The 15,650-nt window shown below is 37.1% G+C and overlaps 1 protein-coding gene across 12 annotated transcripts in view; it reads left to right on the plus strand.

Annotated features, from left to right (window-relative positions):
* COPB1 (coat protein complex I subunit beta 1) overlaps positions 1-15,650 on the plus strand; it is a 57,305-nt gene that overhangs the window by 12,238 nt on the left and 29,417 nt on the right. For all 12 annotated transcript variants that reach the window (XR_012159340.2, XR_012159341.1, XR_012159342.2 and 9 more), the window contains 15 exons: positions 931-1,100; positions 1,846-1,960; positions 3,152-3,244; positions 3,822-3,959; positions 5,684-5,803; positions 6,390-6,497; positions 6,594-6,740; positions 7,399-7,544; positions 8,785-8,881; positions 9,539-9,699; positions 10,883-11,003; positions 11,463-11,690; positions 11,846-12,025; positions 13,237-13,381; positions 15,338-15,457. Coding sequence is in view for 8 of the 12 variants with exons in the window: in XM_073347459.2 (XP_073203560.1) it covers positions 931-1,100; positions 1,846-1,960; positions 3,152-3,244; positions 3,822-3,959; positions 5,684-5,803; positions 6,390-6,497; positions 6,594-6,740; positions 7,399-7,544; positions 8,785-8,881; positions 9,539-9,699; positions 10,883-11,003; positions 11,463-11,690; positions 11,846-12,025; positions 13,237-13,381; positions 15,338-15,457 (2,089 nt within the window). In the remaining 4 variants the exon portion in view is untranslated. The remainder of the gene's footprint in view (positions 1-930; positions 1,101-1,845; positions 1,961-3,151; positions 3,245-3,821; positions 3,960-5,683; positions 5,804-6,389; positions 6,498-6,593; positions 6,741-7,398; positions 7,545-8,784; positions 8,882-9,538; positions 9,700-10,882; positions 11,004-11,462; positions 11,691-11,845; positions 12,026-13,236; positions 13,382-15,337; positions 15,458-15,650) is intronic.

Below are 15,650 nucleotides of genomic sequence, written 5' to 3' on the forward strand. Positions count from 1 at the left end.
GTGGTCACAATTTGCCTTCCCTCAAGGAGACATTATTTATAGCTATCAATAAAGAGCACAAACATTTTACACTTGGAGGGTCATAACTTCAGCTTGCTGAATGAGCATTTCTCTTCCAGTGCATTTGAAATTTACTGTTCTGAAACTGTTGAAAGAGACTGTACATTCATTCTTTTTTGCACTGATGTTACTGCTTTGGTGCCACTGAGACTGTCCTGAATCTGATTAACATTATCCTTGAAAAATGGTGAGAGAACTTCACTATCAGAAACATTTGACTTTGAGATCTAGTTGACAGTCTGGAGTAATACAATGGCATTGTTAGACCACACTCTTTCCAATGAAATCTTCAAATTATGAAAATATGGATAGTCAGTTACTTTTCCTAGGCTTTTTTTAATTGCCATTTTCAACTCAGAGTAATGTAGTAATGTAGTGAATCATTCAGCATGGTTGCCACTGGGTCTGAAACACTTTAGGAATTTGCTTGTTTTTGTTGATAAGGAAAAATAACTATATTGGAACCCTACAAGTAGCAGTAAAAGCTTAAAAACTTGAGCCCAAGTAGTGTAGCAATGCCACCGAGGTGTCTGGGTGTTTTACCATTTATAACAAGTAGTACCAAACCTGCCTTCAGCTGTCTTTATGTTTTGGTTTTGGACATACAGATTTCCCTTATTCCACTTTCTCCACTGAAGAGAGAAAGATCTGTTATCCCATATGTGGCAATGGTTCTAAATCTATATATAGGGTGTAAAATAAAATAATCTCTCCTATATCTCAGTAGCTGCTAGTTTAATTACAAAGTTGAAAGTTTATCAGTCATTTTAGCTCTAGTTCAGAGGGCAAATGGTTACCAGCAGGGGAAACTGTAAAATGGTAAAACTTGGTATTTCAGCAAACACAAATACTTTACTTTTCTTGTTTTAGGATCTTCAGCACCCCAATGAATTTATCCGGGGTTCTACTCTTCGTTTTCTTTGCAAGCTGAAAGAAGCAGAATTACTGGAACCTTTGATGCCAGCTATTCGTGCATGTTTAGAACATCGTCACAGCTATGTGCGCAGAAATGCAGTCCTGGCAATCTACACAATTTACAGGTAAAAACTGTGAATTATTTAAACCTTTGGACCCAAGAGGCCCAGGCTAATGTCAGTGGATTTCACCTGGAAAGTCCTGATAGAAAAGGAGGCTACTATGAGATTCATTGGAATTTTATTTTTGATCCTGCTTAATTCAGTAGGCTTAGAATATATAGTACCTTTTACCACTACAGCTTTGTCAACTATAACTAAGGCCCTGATCCTGCAAGCCACTTTGAGTGGGCAAACCTCTGCACCTGCCCAGAGCTCCACTGAAATCCGCTTAGTTTAGGTTGTTGGGAATGAAGATTGTACAGCTGCTGTGAATACATAGAAAGTGGGACAACTTTCGGCTAATTTTATTTTTATTTTTTTTAAATTAAGTAGTACAACGTTATGATTTAGTTATATATGCAGTAGCATATATATTGTTATATATGCAGTAGCAGTAATGTGAAAGTTGTTCTCAAATGAAAACTGTATTTGTGTGATTGAATAATACAAATAAACTAAAATTAAACCAAAACCATTGGGGAAGGGAGGTCTTAGTTACCAGAGTAACAAGCAATAATTCAATAAATATGAATGAATGGATGTAAGGAATATACACACTTTTTAACATAAGTGCACAAAGGATTTTGAACAAAAAAATACAGATCCTTCACATTTTAAACATTTATGTAGGACACATGCAGTTAAGTATTTAGCTATATCACTCTGTTTACCTTTCTTACATTTTTCCCCCAAAATGTTTTTTTAAAAGAAACTTTGAACATCTTATACCTGATGCTCCTGAATTGATCCATGATTTCCTGGTGAATGAGAAAGATGCAAGCTGCAAAAGAAATGCATTTATGATGCTAATTCATGCAGATCAGGTAAAATTGGTTGTCTTAATTCTCTCATGGTTCTGATATTTTCCTTAAGATTATTTTTGAACATCTAGTTAATGACTGACTAACCTGTTGTTTGATTTGTTAGTGGTGTAAATTTCAATTTTCACTTTTGCATAAAATAGGTGCAATTTAGTTAACCATGAAAATTATAAACTAGAACTGAAATATTTTTAAAGGTTTCATTGGTAATAAAAAATACATGGTACAGAAATTTGAGGTAGGAAAGCTCTTAGGTCATGCAAAAGAATACATTTTTGAGAGGTACTGTATGCTTTGTTTCCCTGGTTATACCTTGGCTGTTTAACTTGGGGCAGAGGTAGCTGAATGTTCTATTTTGACTGAAGATAGGTTCCGGTATATCATTTACTGGTTGCTTATTCAGAATGTGAATTTACACTGGCTTCGAACATTATTTTTGCAGAAACAGCTTAATAAGTAAAGCATTAAAGTTTCCCTGGCTTCTGCAGTTCTGTCCATCTCTGTCTTGCCGGGGATTTTCAGGGTTTTTAAGAGTGTGAAATCTCTAAACGTAGAGCTAATGGAGCTATTTGTAAACAATTTGATATGGCAGATGTTTTAATACAACAAATATGCCTCTCTGCATCCCTTATTTAAAGACCGTTCATAGATTTGGGAAGTATTTGGAAATCTTGAAGAAGAAGAAGGTAAGTGAGGCCTTAACACCTCTCTGTTTTCAAATGGTGCAGTCCCCTTATGTGGAAGGGAGATACACTGGCACTGAGAGGCATAATCATTTTTAGCCGTATGAAGATTTGCCACATTACCTACCATTTTGTAACTTATATTAGCTATTTATTTCTCAAATGACATTTTCAATCTTGGCTCAGAAGCCTTTTGCCTCATTTGATCAAAAATTGAAATATTTGTTATGCAGCAATAATGTTTTGGTTATAAGAGGTTTTGACCTATTTGCTTGGTTGGCGGCAAATAATTGTGTGAAGATAATGCTCTTTAGGGCCTAAATGAATTCATTATTTTGTAATTTTATTTTTGTATATTGTTTTATGGGCTGTTCTAAAAGAGTAAGTTGAATGTAGCAGAAGGAATAATCTGTGCTTTTTATTTTTATATTGTGATCATTTTGTTAAGTTTTAATACAGATTCTAGTCTTTCAAGTAATCTGAATGGTTTGTTTTTATTTTATTTCCATAGGATCGAGCTTTGGATTATTTGAGTACCTGCATAGACCAAGTCCAGACATTTGGTGACATTCTTCAGCTGGTTATTGTTGAACTAATTTACAAGGTATGGGAAAATGACTGCAGTCATTTAAACAAATGTGTGTTTTCACTCTATTTTGAAAAAATACAGTTCAGAAAGGTTGGCTGGATAGTGAGATGTTTCATAACTAGAAATCTAGTCTTAAATGAGCAGCTAGTCCATTTGGGAATGATGACTCATTGTTTAGCTGAACTGGATATAATTTCTCTTAAAAGCAATGGACTGGTCAAGCTTAGAAGATGCAAGCTAAAGCAATGAAATTTGCACACATCTGATTTGCTTTAACCTGGACTGCGAATAAGTGTGTTTCTGTTTTCTGTGTTTTTCCCTCTTTTATTTATGGAGTACCCCATACGACTAGCTAGTGCAGGACATTCTTTACAAGTTGAGATTTTAAGAGGTGTATAATACTCTCTTACTTCATATTGCCTGGTTCCAATCAACCTAGACTGAGGGGCTCTTATCCTCAAACAAGGTCATTCCTGCTTTTCACTGCCTCCTGCAGTGAGGCAATTAAGGAGATAAACTAGAGTTCTTGTATTTTTAAAATAGCTTTTTATTTTTCTTCAGTATGCGTTCCATCTATTGTTTTCTCATCTAGGTCTGTCATGCTAATCCATCAGAAAGAGCTCGATTTATACGCTGTATTTACAACTTATTGCAATCATCTAGTCCTGCAGTAAAATATGAAGCAGCAGGAACACTAGTTACACTCTCCAGTGCACCAACAGCAATCAAGGTATTGCAGTGATTTATGATGTTTAAGAATGCTTTAATAACTTCTCTACATTACACTGGGTTAGCATACATTACAGTTTAACATGTGTAATGTCTGAAAGATTGACTTTCTTTGTCGCATGACTGTTTTGCCACTAGACAAATGACTCAACCATCTTGTGACTATCTCCCTTTTCAATGGTTGGCTAAAGTGAGCCTCTGGATGTCACTGGCCAGTAGGAAACGAGTTGGTGGTCTCTATCCAATTGTCAGTGGACAGATGTAAACATTACACAAACCACCTCCACAGTTGATACTAACTTGCAATCTTCTTGGCACTCTTAGCAATGAAGCCAAATGCTGAATAGTTACAGAGACTAAATTACGCTCTCATCCATAATTGTGGTCCTTTTAGGTCAGGACTGAAGTCTGTTAATGGGACAGGGAAGGTTTGAGCAATCTTATGCTGTTGCTGGCTTTTCTGTGCCCATTTTGTGGGTAAACAGAAGTCTGTGATGTAAAGGGCAGTCAGCCTGACACTATATAGTATCAAAAAATAAAAAAACTCTACTTTGAATGGTACCTTACAGTATGTGCTAACTACTTGTGCTAAACAATTTGTTCCACCTTGCATTTTGCATTGTGACCCTAGGCATACCTTTCCCAGAGCTGAAGAAGAGCTCTGTGTGGCTTGAAAGCATATCTCTCTCACAAACAGAAGTTGGTCCAATAAAAGATATTACCCCTCCAACCTTGTCACTCTACTATAGTTTCAAAGTCAAGTGAAGTATTCATTCTTTTATGTTCTTGCTGCAGTGCAGTCACTTTTGCTAAATGAGATATGATAGTTAGAATCCGTGTAATTAAAACCATACTTAAAACAGCAACAAGTATTAGCATATCTGGTTTGGTTTTAGTCTATTGTGGAGACCCAAATTTTGTGGAAATCAGTGGGAGTCTTTCTGTTCATTTCATTGAGCTTTGGATCAGGTCTGTGTACTATAAGCTGGCATCAGCATGATTTTTTTTTTTTAAATTTGTTGTTTAATTTTTGTCATGAACTTGCAGAACATGTTAGGATATTCTAATGGTATGATTTTTATGTGAGTGTTCTGTATCTAGGCAAGTAGCTTCATTGAAGTAGGCCAGCCTGTGTAGGTATGGGTTACTCATTTGAGTAAAGCTTGCAAGATTGGCTCCTTAATGTGCAGCTGAACACATTATATATTTTGTTTGTTTGATCTTTTTGGAAGAGGGAACTGTAGAAACAGACCCTATCTTTAGCCTGTAAAATTTGTGGTGTGAGTATAAATCATGTGTTATGGCTGGTGAGATTTCCTTTGGAGCTGGAAGAACAAAACTAATTTAGATGAGCTTTCTACCTCACCATTGCCTTTGCAACTTTCTGAAGTTGGATGCTAGTGTAAAAAAAATTCTGGGTATTTCTGGCCAGCGTCTCTGCTCAATAGGTAAAACTGCCTTGTAGCAAACAAAAGGCTACCAGTAATGTGTCATCAGGCGAGCCCTAAATTGGAAAACGGTTCCAGCAATGAAATCCTAGAAAACTGTTCAGCTGCCTAGTTTCTTTTACATATCATTAAAATAACCCCTCATGTTTCTAGAGTGTGTTCCTTCATTGGTTTACCCTGGGAATTGGTGGTTCCTAGAAATAGTTGTTCTTATCTTTCCCACGGTATCTAAAATTTTTTGAAAAAATGCTTTCACTCTTTTTTTATTATTATTTAGGCAGCAGCTCAGTGTTACATTGACTTGATTATTAAAGAGAGTGATAACAATGTGAAACTGATTGTACTGGATCGCTTGATTGAGCTGAAAGAGCATCCTGCTCATGAACGAGTGTTACAAGTAAGTGCCCTACCGCTGTTTTTTGTTCGCCCTGGGAAACCTATTCTGGATTTTACTTTAACTAAAATAAAAATAAAATTCTGTCATTATGGTAAGAAAAAATAATGTACTTTCAACATTTAAAATAATTGGTGTGTTTATGAAATGCTGCTGAACAGTATTTTGTGTAGGTCTAGTTTTACTCGATAGCATGAGAAGTAACAGTATAAGGGGTGACTTTTTTGGAAACTTAAGTGATTCAGTTTGTTTGAAAAATGCTACCTAAAATTACAGCATATTAGACAAATATTTTGAATTTCCTTCATGAACAGTCAGGCTTCAGATGCTAATCTCAAAACAGGAAAAAAAAGTTAAAAAAAATCTTAATGGAGACTAAGAATCATTTTACCATTATACTTGTCTGTCAATATGCTATACACAACTTACACATCTTTTTTAACTATCTCTTCAGTAATTCTGTACTATAGATTTGAATTTGTATATTTGCACAAAAAAGAAAAGACTTAATTAAAGCAAGAAAAATATTTTTTTTGTCTGACTAAATGTTGGTTTTGAAACTTAAATTAAGTGTGTTTACTGATTTCAGGATCTGGTTATGGACATACTGAGAGTGCTGAGTACTCCAGATTTAGAAGTGCGCAAGAAAACCCTTCAGTTAGCTCTGGATCTTGTATCTTCTAGAAATGTGGAAGAGGTAAATACGTATTTTTTGTGTGTGTGGTTTCATTCTAGCTTGTTCTTCAGTGAAGCATATGATTCCTTTGAAACTTATTTGATATATGTTTTATAGCTGGTGATTGTTTTGAAGAAAGAAGTGATTAAAACAAACAATGTGACAGAGCATGAAGATACTGACAAATACAGGCAGTTGCTTGTTCGGACACTGCATTCCTGCAGCGTTCGGTTTCCAGATATGGCTGCAAATGTTATTCCTGTGGTATGCAAATATTTAATTATATTTACAGTAAATGTGTTTTAACTGATCTCCAAAATCCTTGCTACTTTCTCCAAGAAAATAACTGAAGCTGAGATCTTACCTTTTAATATCTTCTTTGTAATGGTGCTATTGTAAATTATACTTTTATTACCCTAAAAAGTTTAGGGCTTCTTTGTTATTTGCAGGTTACCCATCTTCTATACGTTTTATTTTTTGCAAAAAATAAAACAAAACAAAAACCACCAAAAAAACCCAAAACATTTTACTGTTCTTGATGAACGCGAACTGCAATTTTTTATTTTTTTTATTGGTATACAGTAACCCATGCAAATAGAAAAAATGTTTCAAGGTGCTTATTTATTGGAATGCACAAGTTTTGTTTGAATAAAGTATGAAAGCATGAATATAAAAGATATATAGTTCGTACTCTTTATTCTTCTGAATTAGTAGAGAGAACTTTAGGGTACCTCAACCTTAAATCAGTTTGACATCCGTTTGCAAATGACATGCAAAATACTATATTCCCTTCTGTTTCTTGTCCTTGTTCCTTCTGTTGCTGTTCAGCACTGGGTGCTGTAATAGTTCTTGTAAAGCTTGTGACCATTTAAAGTTATGTAACTGTGCTGTTTGAGCTCATGTTCACTCCTGTTTATCCTAGTTGATGGAGTTCCTAAGTGATAATAATGAAGCTGCAGCTGCTGATGTCTTGGAATTTGTGCGTGAAGCAATTCAGCGGTTTGATAATCTCAGACTACTTATTGTTGAGAAGATGCTGGAAGTCTTTCATGCCATTAAAACTGTCAAGTAGGTTTAAAATATTTTTAAAGAGTACACTGCACATTAACTAAATTTAAGAATTTTCATGCACTTTGAAACTGTTTGAAAGGAGAAATTAGATGAGAGAATTTTATTTTGAGCAAACTTCAGAGTAGAGTCATCCCTATTTAAATTGAATTTATATTTGCCAGGAAATTATTTCTGGGGAATTTCTTTCCCTCCAAATTTTTATGAAAAACATAATGAATTCATATCTCATTGAGTGAGGAACATTGACTTAATAAATCTCATTTTTATGATGCAGTTGTTAGTTGTTTGCTTTGCATTTACTAGACGGCAGAATTGATAATGAAGGCTAAATCTAAAATGTTGTGTCTGTTAAAATAACCTAGTGTTGCCAAGGGATGACCACAACATGATTTTAAATGCATTTGAAGGAAACTAGAAATTGCTTATTGTATGTTACCAGAGAACTCCCTGTAAAAGAATTCCAATCCACATAGCAGAATATGAAATAAGTGGTGGCTGCAAGGAGTCCACGCTTCCTTTGCAGACCACTAAAAATTTAGTATTCCGATGGACCAGCAGAGCTTCAGTCATAGCAGAAGTAATCACGTTTTTTTCTATGACATTATACCACTTTTATTATTGTGATACCCAATGCACATCTGAATCATAACTTCATTACAATCCAGATTAACTTGTAACTTCCTATTGGGCAGGAGATTGACTAAATTGAACAACTGGGGATTGTTCATCCACAATACCTGTTTTGATTGAAATCTTCCTAGAATATATTTTTCCTTATTGACCTGATAAAATCTGACCCAATTTCAATGTGTATGGTTTATTAGAAACATCACAACTGACCTCATAATAACATCGCGGTTCAGCTAAGCATTTGTAAAGTGTTGGAATTGAATTTACAGATGTTAAAATGAATGTAACTGGGAATAAATCCTTAGCAGAAAACTCTACTTGTATAGTTATTTTAATTTGACTATTGAGTTTGTAATTATACAATGGGATAGGATAGCAGTGCCAAAAAGCTGATTGTCTTGACCAGTCACATTATATATTTTTTAGCTTGTTGCGTTCTGTAAGCACAATGTGATTTCTTTTCTTCATGCTGTAACTCATAGCCCCATGAAGCTGTTCAGTGTAGCACTTCCTCATTGTGCATTAGAGCACAATGGAAAAATCATTACCCATAATGCTAGTTTCAGCAGTGCTTGAAAACATGCCTTAATGATGTTTCTTATCTCAGGATTTACAGGGGAGCTTTGTGGATCCTTGGAGAATATTGCAGCACAAAGGAAGATATACAAAGTGTAATGACAGAAGTCCGCAGGTCGCTGGGAGAGGTATGTGTGTATTGTCTAAAAAACTTTCTGCTTTTATTTTTATATGTAATGTGTGTTTCAAGAGAAGATTTAAAAAGTCATATAAGATGCAATAGTATTTTGAACTTCTAGACTTTTGCAGGCTCTGTCATGTGTAGTCTTACTCTAGAGCAAAAATTATTGATGACCTCATGCATCAATATTTACTTCTGATAAACTCATAAACCATCATCGTATACTCCGAGGAAGCAATATCTGATGATCTCATTGACAGAACAGGAAACAAGAATCCTTATTGGGAAAGAATACGACAAATTTGAAATTATAGGGTACAACTTGGCTAGTGTGTGTCTGCTTACAAATGGGGAGTACATGAGGTTTTAATTTGTAAAAGGCATCCAAGACAGTGTAGAGGGGGCAAGGCTTATTCCTGTTTTGGGATGAACTCCTGGGTACATTAACACCCCCTTCAAGAAGAAATTTAGAAAAATTGTCCAAATTATTATGCTGTAATTCACCTTTCCCTGTTTAAAAGGTGGAGAATCTGAGGAAAGTGACAACACTTGTATGAAAAAAAGGCTGCTTTCCTTAAAACAAAAAGATTGTCTTTATATTCAAATTATTTACTGAATTCTTTGTTAATTTAGCATATATTTAATGTCTCCTGTTCATTGTCAGATCCCAATAGTGGAATCTGAAATAAAGAAAGAAGCTGGTGAACTGAAACCAGAAGAGGAGGTGACTGTGGGTCCAACCCAAAAATTGGTGACGGAGATGGGCACCTATGCTACACAGAGTGCCCTCAGTAGTTCCCGACCTGCCAAAAAGGAAGAAGATAGGTAACTAGGCATTTTATATTTTACTAGTGGTAGCTACATTAAAAATGGTTAGAACTCTAAAGCCTTTCCAGAATTCTTTTCTGTCTGAAAAGGAACTTCTGCACGTGTTCTTTCGCTAAACATTTCTTCCTAGGAGAGGGTTTTGGTGTGTGTTTTGAAACATTCATTTGCTTTATTGCCCCTCAATATCCTTCTTACTTATGTCAATCTCCAATAGCAAACTTGTGTCTATCACCCCTTTAGTTCTTACGTGTGCACACAAAACAGGGTGGATTGATACTTGTCCAAAATGTGGTGCTGTAGCAGCAACAGCCACATTTTCTAGTTGTTTCCACTTTTCCAGAAAACAGTGTATTTTTCTGGAATCCATTTTTCTGTGATAGACTGATCTAGTTTAATATTTTCTTTTAATCTTGGGTTGGTCTGTAGCTTTATGATGTGGACTGGCAGTGGAAATCTGAGAGTTTTTTCTTCTATTTTCCACTTTCTGTCTTCTCTTCTGTCATTCTCTTTCTTTGTTTCTTCCATTTTTCTCCATGATTTTATCCGTGAGTCTTACTATTCTTTCCTTTTCTGTTTTAGTCTCTCCCTCTGTTTTGGTGCTGAATTAATACCTGAGCTTTATGGTAAAGATCATTGCCCTACTGAAGGCTATTATCTTCCAGATAATACTTTGACCACTTGTGATCTTTAGTCAACACATGGCATTTCTTGTAAAATTACATTGTTAACTCTGATGTACTGGCCAAATTCCGATTTGGGTAAATTACATTCTGTCTACCTAAATTTCCCCATCGATTTTAATTGTGTATGGTGTTTGTCACTTGTTACCTAAATTACTGCTTAATGTTCCTGTGCTCTGCTAAACAGTTGCATGTTCTATCTCACTGGTGGATGAAAAGATTACTCTTATCTACTTCACAGTTATTTTGTGGCTTAGGTAGCTCATACTGGTATAGAGCTGTGAGATCCTTTGATGATAAAAGTAAAAGTTATCCTTTATTCTTTCCACTTCCCGTCTCACTGCCAGTGTATGTAAAACTTCACTGAGTCTCTTGAGACCTTCCAAACCGTCTGTACAACACTGATCTCACAATATGAGAGCTAAAGTAAAGTATGGAAAAAAGGAGGATGGAGACAATGTCTTCCAAAACCAACCCCTCATGATTGACTTTCTTTGCAGACCTCCATTACGAGGATTTTTGTTGGATGGGGATTTCTTTGTTGCTGCTTCCCTTGCCACAACTTTGACTAAGATTGCTCTACGCTATATGGCTCTTGTTCAGGAAAAGAAAAAACAAAATGTAAGTCATATTTCCTCTGGCAGTTCTTACAGATCTGATCATAAGCTTTTGAGAGAGGCCCAAAAACAAAATGTCTAAATTCCTTGAGTTTTTGATAGATAATAATTAATCTAGTCCCAAACAGAATCATAGAAGATTAGGGTTGGAAGAGACCTCAGGAGGTCATCTATTCCAACCCCCTGCTCTCAAAGCAGGACCAACTCCAACTAAATCAGTTGGGAATCAAAGCAACATCAACCTCAACTAAACATTTCTTACTACTTTCCAACTCGTATGACTGGCAGGTCTCTTGGAATCTAAGCAACGAGTCGCTGACACAAATCATCTTACCTACTGGGATATCGTTTTAATTTTTAACCATATTTTAAACTTGAAGGTGAATACAAATTTAAATATTTCTACACTTTTAAGGCTATGTAAGATTTAATAACCCCTTTCCTCTCTCCTTTCCACCTTTAGTCTTTTATTGCTGAGGCTATGTTGCTAATGGCCACTATTCTCCATTTGGGTAAGTCCTCTCTTCCCAAGAAGCCAATTACAGATGATGATGTGGATCGTATCTCCCTATGTCTGAAGGTTTTGTCAGAGTGTTCTCCTCTAATGAATGATATTTTCAACAAGGAATGCAGACAGTCCCTTTCTCATATGCTGTCAGCTAAACTAGAAGAGGAGAAACTTTCTCAGAAGGTGAGATATTGTAAATTTCATTGTGTAATCTTAAACTTTTGGGTGCTTGTATTTTGAAGAAAGCTCACATCCAGGAATACTCCAGGAGCTGCATAAAGTTCAATACTTCAGTGTACGTTAGAAGATAGAATTAATATTTTGCTTTCTTACCACAGAAAGAGTCAGAGAAGAGGAATGTGACAATTCAGCCAGATGACCCCATTTCCTTCATGCAGCTTACTGCTAAAAATGAAATGAACTCAAAGGAAGACCAATTTCAGCTGAGCCTTCTGGCAGCAATGGGGACCACGCAAAGAAAAGAAGCTGCTGATCCCTTGGCATCCAAACTCAACAAGGTAATGTATAATTCAGTATCTTATTTCTGTAAGGGTATTACTCACACCTAGTGTCAAACGTTGACAGTTGGGTTTGTGGGGGCTAAGGAACCTAATTAAGCTCATCATATCTGAAAAGTTCAGTTAGGTTTCCTTGTTGGAGAGGAAGGCGGGGGGTCCTGAGAGGTAATGAATCCTTTTGTCCCTGTGGTTCGTGATGCTCTCTTGACCCCATAGGGTGGGGAAGGTGGGAATTGGAGAAGGGAAACCAGAAGGCGGTGAGGTGGTGCAATGTTTGTTGGATGGCTCAAGAGCCAAGTAAGGTTTATTAGAGTGGTGGGAGGATGACGACAGGGAGTGCCATGGAGTGAAGAACCTGTTCCTTCCTCCCCGTATCCTGAGGCTCTTTTGGCTCCATGCAGTATTTTTTTGCTTCAGTTTCCTGCCTTATAGTCCCAAGAAGCCATTCAGGAGGGTTCAAGGGAAAGAACCCCTACTTCGCTACCCACTCTGGGGACTAGGAAGCAGAAATATCTTTAAAAAATCAAAAATGAACAAAAAACCTAAGAAAATTCCTAGAGAAGACGACTTTCCAATATTTGGTTTTCGTTCAGTTTAATCATAACTTAGCATTTCCTGGGTTTCTAATGTTTGCTTTTTTACAAAATAACTAACATTATTGTAAGTTGGAAGGGCAGGGATTCTATGGTTTAGAGTTTTTTTTTTTTTTTTTTTTTTTAAATCCTTAAGGGTCTGATATGTATTCTGAACTTTAACTTACATTTAACAAAATCAAGTGTATGCATATGGTGGGGGTGGGGTGTCTGTTGCCTATTTAGTTAATCTTTTCATACCTGAAGACCCTCTCAACAGTGAAATTTATGAACTTTTAATGGTTCTTAAATTGATTACTTTAAAAAAAATCATTAATCAGTTTGTTGACCAAGCTTCTGTTGATAGGATGAAGAGTTAGTTTTTTCAGGGGTGGGCAGGGGTTTAAATACAAAAGTAATAAGCTAAAAGTACAAAACTAAAGCTCTTCTTTGTACAGATCTCTTGTTTAATCTTCAGTTTTGTCTTAGACTACCACTCTCATCTGTCTTACTCAATATTTTTCTCTTTTTATATTGTTTCTGTTCCATCTCTATACTTGTGTGACCATGTTCAACATTTTAAACTGACAATGGGGAAAGATACTTCAATAATTTGTGTTAATTTTCTTTCCTTGACAGGTTACTCAGTTGACAGGTTTCTCAGATCCTGTTTATGCAGAAGCATATGTTCATGTCAACCAGTATGATATTGTATTGGATGTGCTTGTAGTAAACCAGACCAGTGATACTTTGCAGAACTGCACATTAGAACTAGCCACACTAGGTAAGGAATAATCTAGTGCAACAAGAATATTTGTTGATATAATTAGGTCTGAAATTAAGCAGTGGACACTGTTGAAGTACAAGAAGTTGCATCTCATATTATAAATGCCTAAAGAATTGTTTAATAAAACTGACTACTTACAATCTTAAAAGGTATTTTAAAATGCCTTTTAAAGAATTGATTTTTCATGGACCAAGTGAACTTTTTTCTGCTGGTACTGATAATGTGATCATGTACCTCTACACAAAATATTTCTGTATCTGGTTTCACACTTACTTTTGTCACACTTCAGTTAGAAAAATAGCTTAATTTTTTATTTAGTTTTTTCCCTCTAGAAACATTAGCACTTCCTCTGATCTGCCCCGTTCTGTTTGCGGTGCTCCCAGGGTGCTAAGGACACTGAATCCAGCCTAACATTGTCAGCATGGGGGAGTCCCCAGTGAGCATACATAAAGCCAGTCTAGCTGGCTCCTGAACCCGTTTCCCTCCCAGCTCCAAGTACAGAGAGCGGTCAGGAGTGTGTCTAGATGGGTAGGAGGAGTGGCTGAAGAGCATCGTGCTGCAGCTCTGCTCAGCTGATAGGGTTCCCTTAGGGAATGTTGACCACAGATGCATGATAGAGCAGCCCCAAGGCTGCTTTACCCTGCCCCTGGGCCAGAACTGGAACAGAGAATTGGGGAACTATAACCAACTTCTGGGCAGCCTTCTTTCTGTGCTTGCTTCGCAGTCAGGGTTAAGGCAGTGTGGGGAAACTTGGACTGCTGTTGCACGTTTTATCTGCTCTGTGGATGAATAAGGGACCTAGACAGTTCCATCACCTTTCATAAGCACGAAATTCAGACTAAAATTTGAAAGAAATATCAGAATAGGCACATGACTTGAATTTCACATGGAGGTTGCAGTGTATCACATGGAGGCTGCAGTTTTTTCTGTCTTTATTTTCCTTCACATCAGTTTTATACAATTGAATATTGATACAATATTGATATTATAGACCAGTGGTTCCCAACTTGGGCTCCGCGAGCCCTGATACCTTGCGGGGCAGAAGCTCCAAGTCCATGGACAGCGTTGGGGGCAGCTCCACACCTCCCCACTTCCTCCTCCTGTCCCACCACCTGGCCAGGTCAGAGTCAAGAAGCAGAGTCTGGCTTGTGCCATGGAGCAGGCAACCATGGCACTCCCCCATCTCCTCCTCCTGCTGGTTACTGAGGCTGCAGCTGCTCCTCAGCTCCCAGCCTCCTCTGACTGCTCATGCGGCCAGTAAGAGCCACCTAGTCGGTTGATCCAGCTCCATGGCTGGCAGAGCCCTCGGGGAGCAGTGACCGAAGGCGAAGGCCCTCCCAGCAAACAGCCCATATCTGCTCCTCTTCATGCACCCTGAGCTACACCTCTGCCTGCACGCTGAGCTATACCCCTGCTTGCACACAGTCCCTAGTTAGCCCCTCCGTGCACAGTTTCAAACTTTTTGAGCTGAGCTCCCCCTCTTTGAGTTACATTTGGTTGCGCACCCACCCACTCAGACAGGCTGGGTGGCCTGCTGAGGTGAGTCAGGGGGTGGAGGTGGTGCTCCCTACCCAGGCCCCGCCATGCAGTGCTGGCCCAAGCCCTGGTGGGCCCTGTCCGCTCCCAAAAATAGAAGTTAACCTGTGCCTATGCCCGAGGCCACCCTCCCTGCCCAGTGGCCAAAGTCAACCGTCATTTGACTTCAGTGGGCTTTGAATCAGGCCATTACAATGTTTTAATTAACTTTTACATTTAATATGTCAATTTCATTAGTGCTTCAGCTGTCAAATATGTTGGTTCAATGTGTTTACAATTTATTGACTTTATGGCAATTTTGGTAAGATTTTAGAATTCAGATCAGAAATGGTAATCTGCTGTGTCCTGAAACAGATTTTAATTGGACTTTATCTTCTGTCTGTTCGTAAACTTTTCTTTCAAATTTTTTTTAAACAGGTGACTTGAAATTAGTGGAAAAACCATCTCCTTTGACGCTTGCTCCTCATGATTTTGCAAACATTAAGGCTAATGTCAAAGTAGCCTCAACAGAAAATGGTATCATTTTTGGTAATATTGGTAAGTAGACAATTCTGTGTGCCACCTTAAAAAAATTAGAATACTGAACTTTCTGTAGAAAAGTAGAATTGTTTTAAAAAGCATTTAATGCTGACAGATAAGTGAAATGTGTTCTACAAGATAGGAACGTTTTATTGCTGGATTTAAAAAAAATTATGAATGTAATATTTTTATATATGCTATTTTTTAAAAA

The sequence above is a fragment of the Lepidochelys kempii genome, chromosome 6 (assembly GCF_965140285.1).
Source record: "Lepidochelys kempii isolate rLepKem1 chromosome 6, rLepKem1.hap1, whole genome shotgun sequence".
In the NCBI taxonomy this organism is placed as follows: domain Eukaryota; kingdom Metazoa; phylum Chordata; order Testudines; family Cheloniidae; genus Lepidochelys; species Lepidochelys kempii.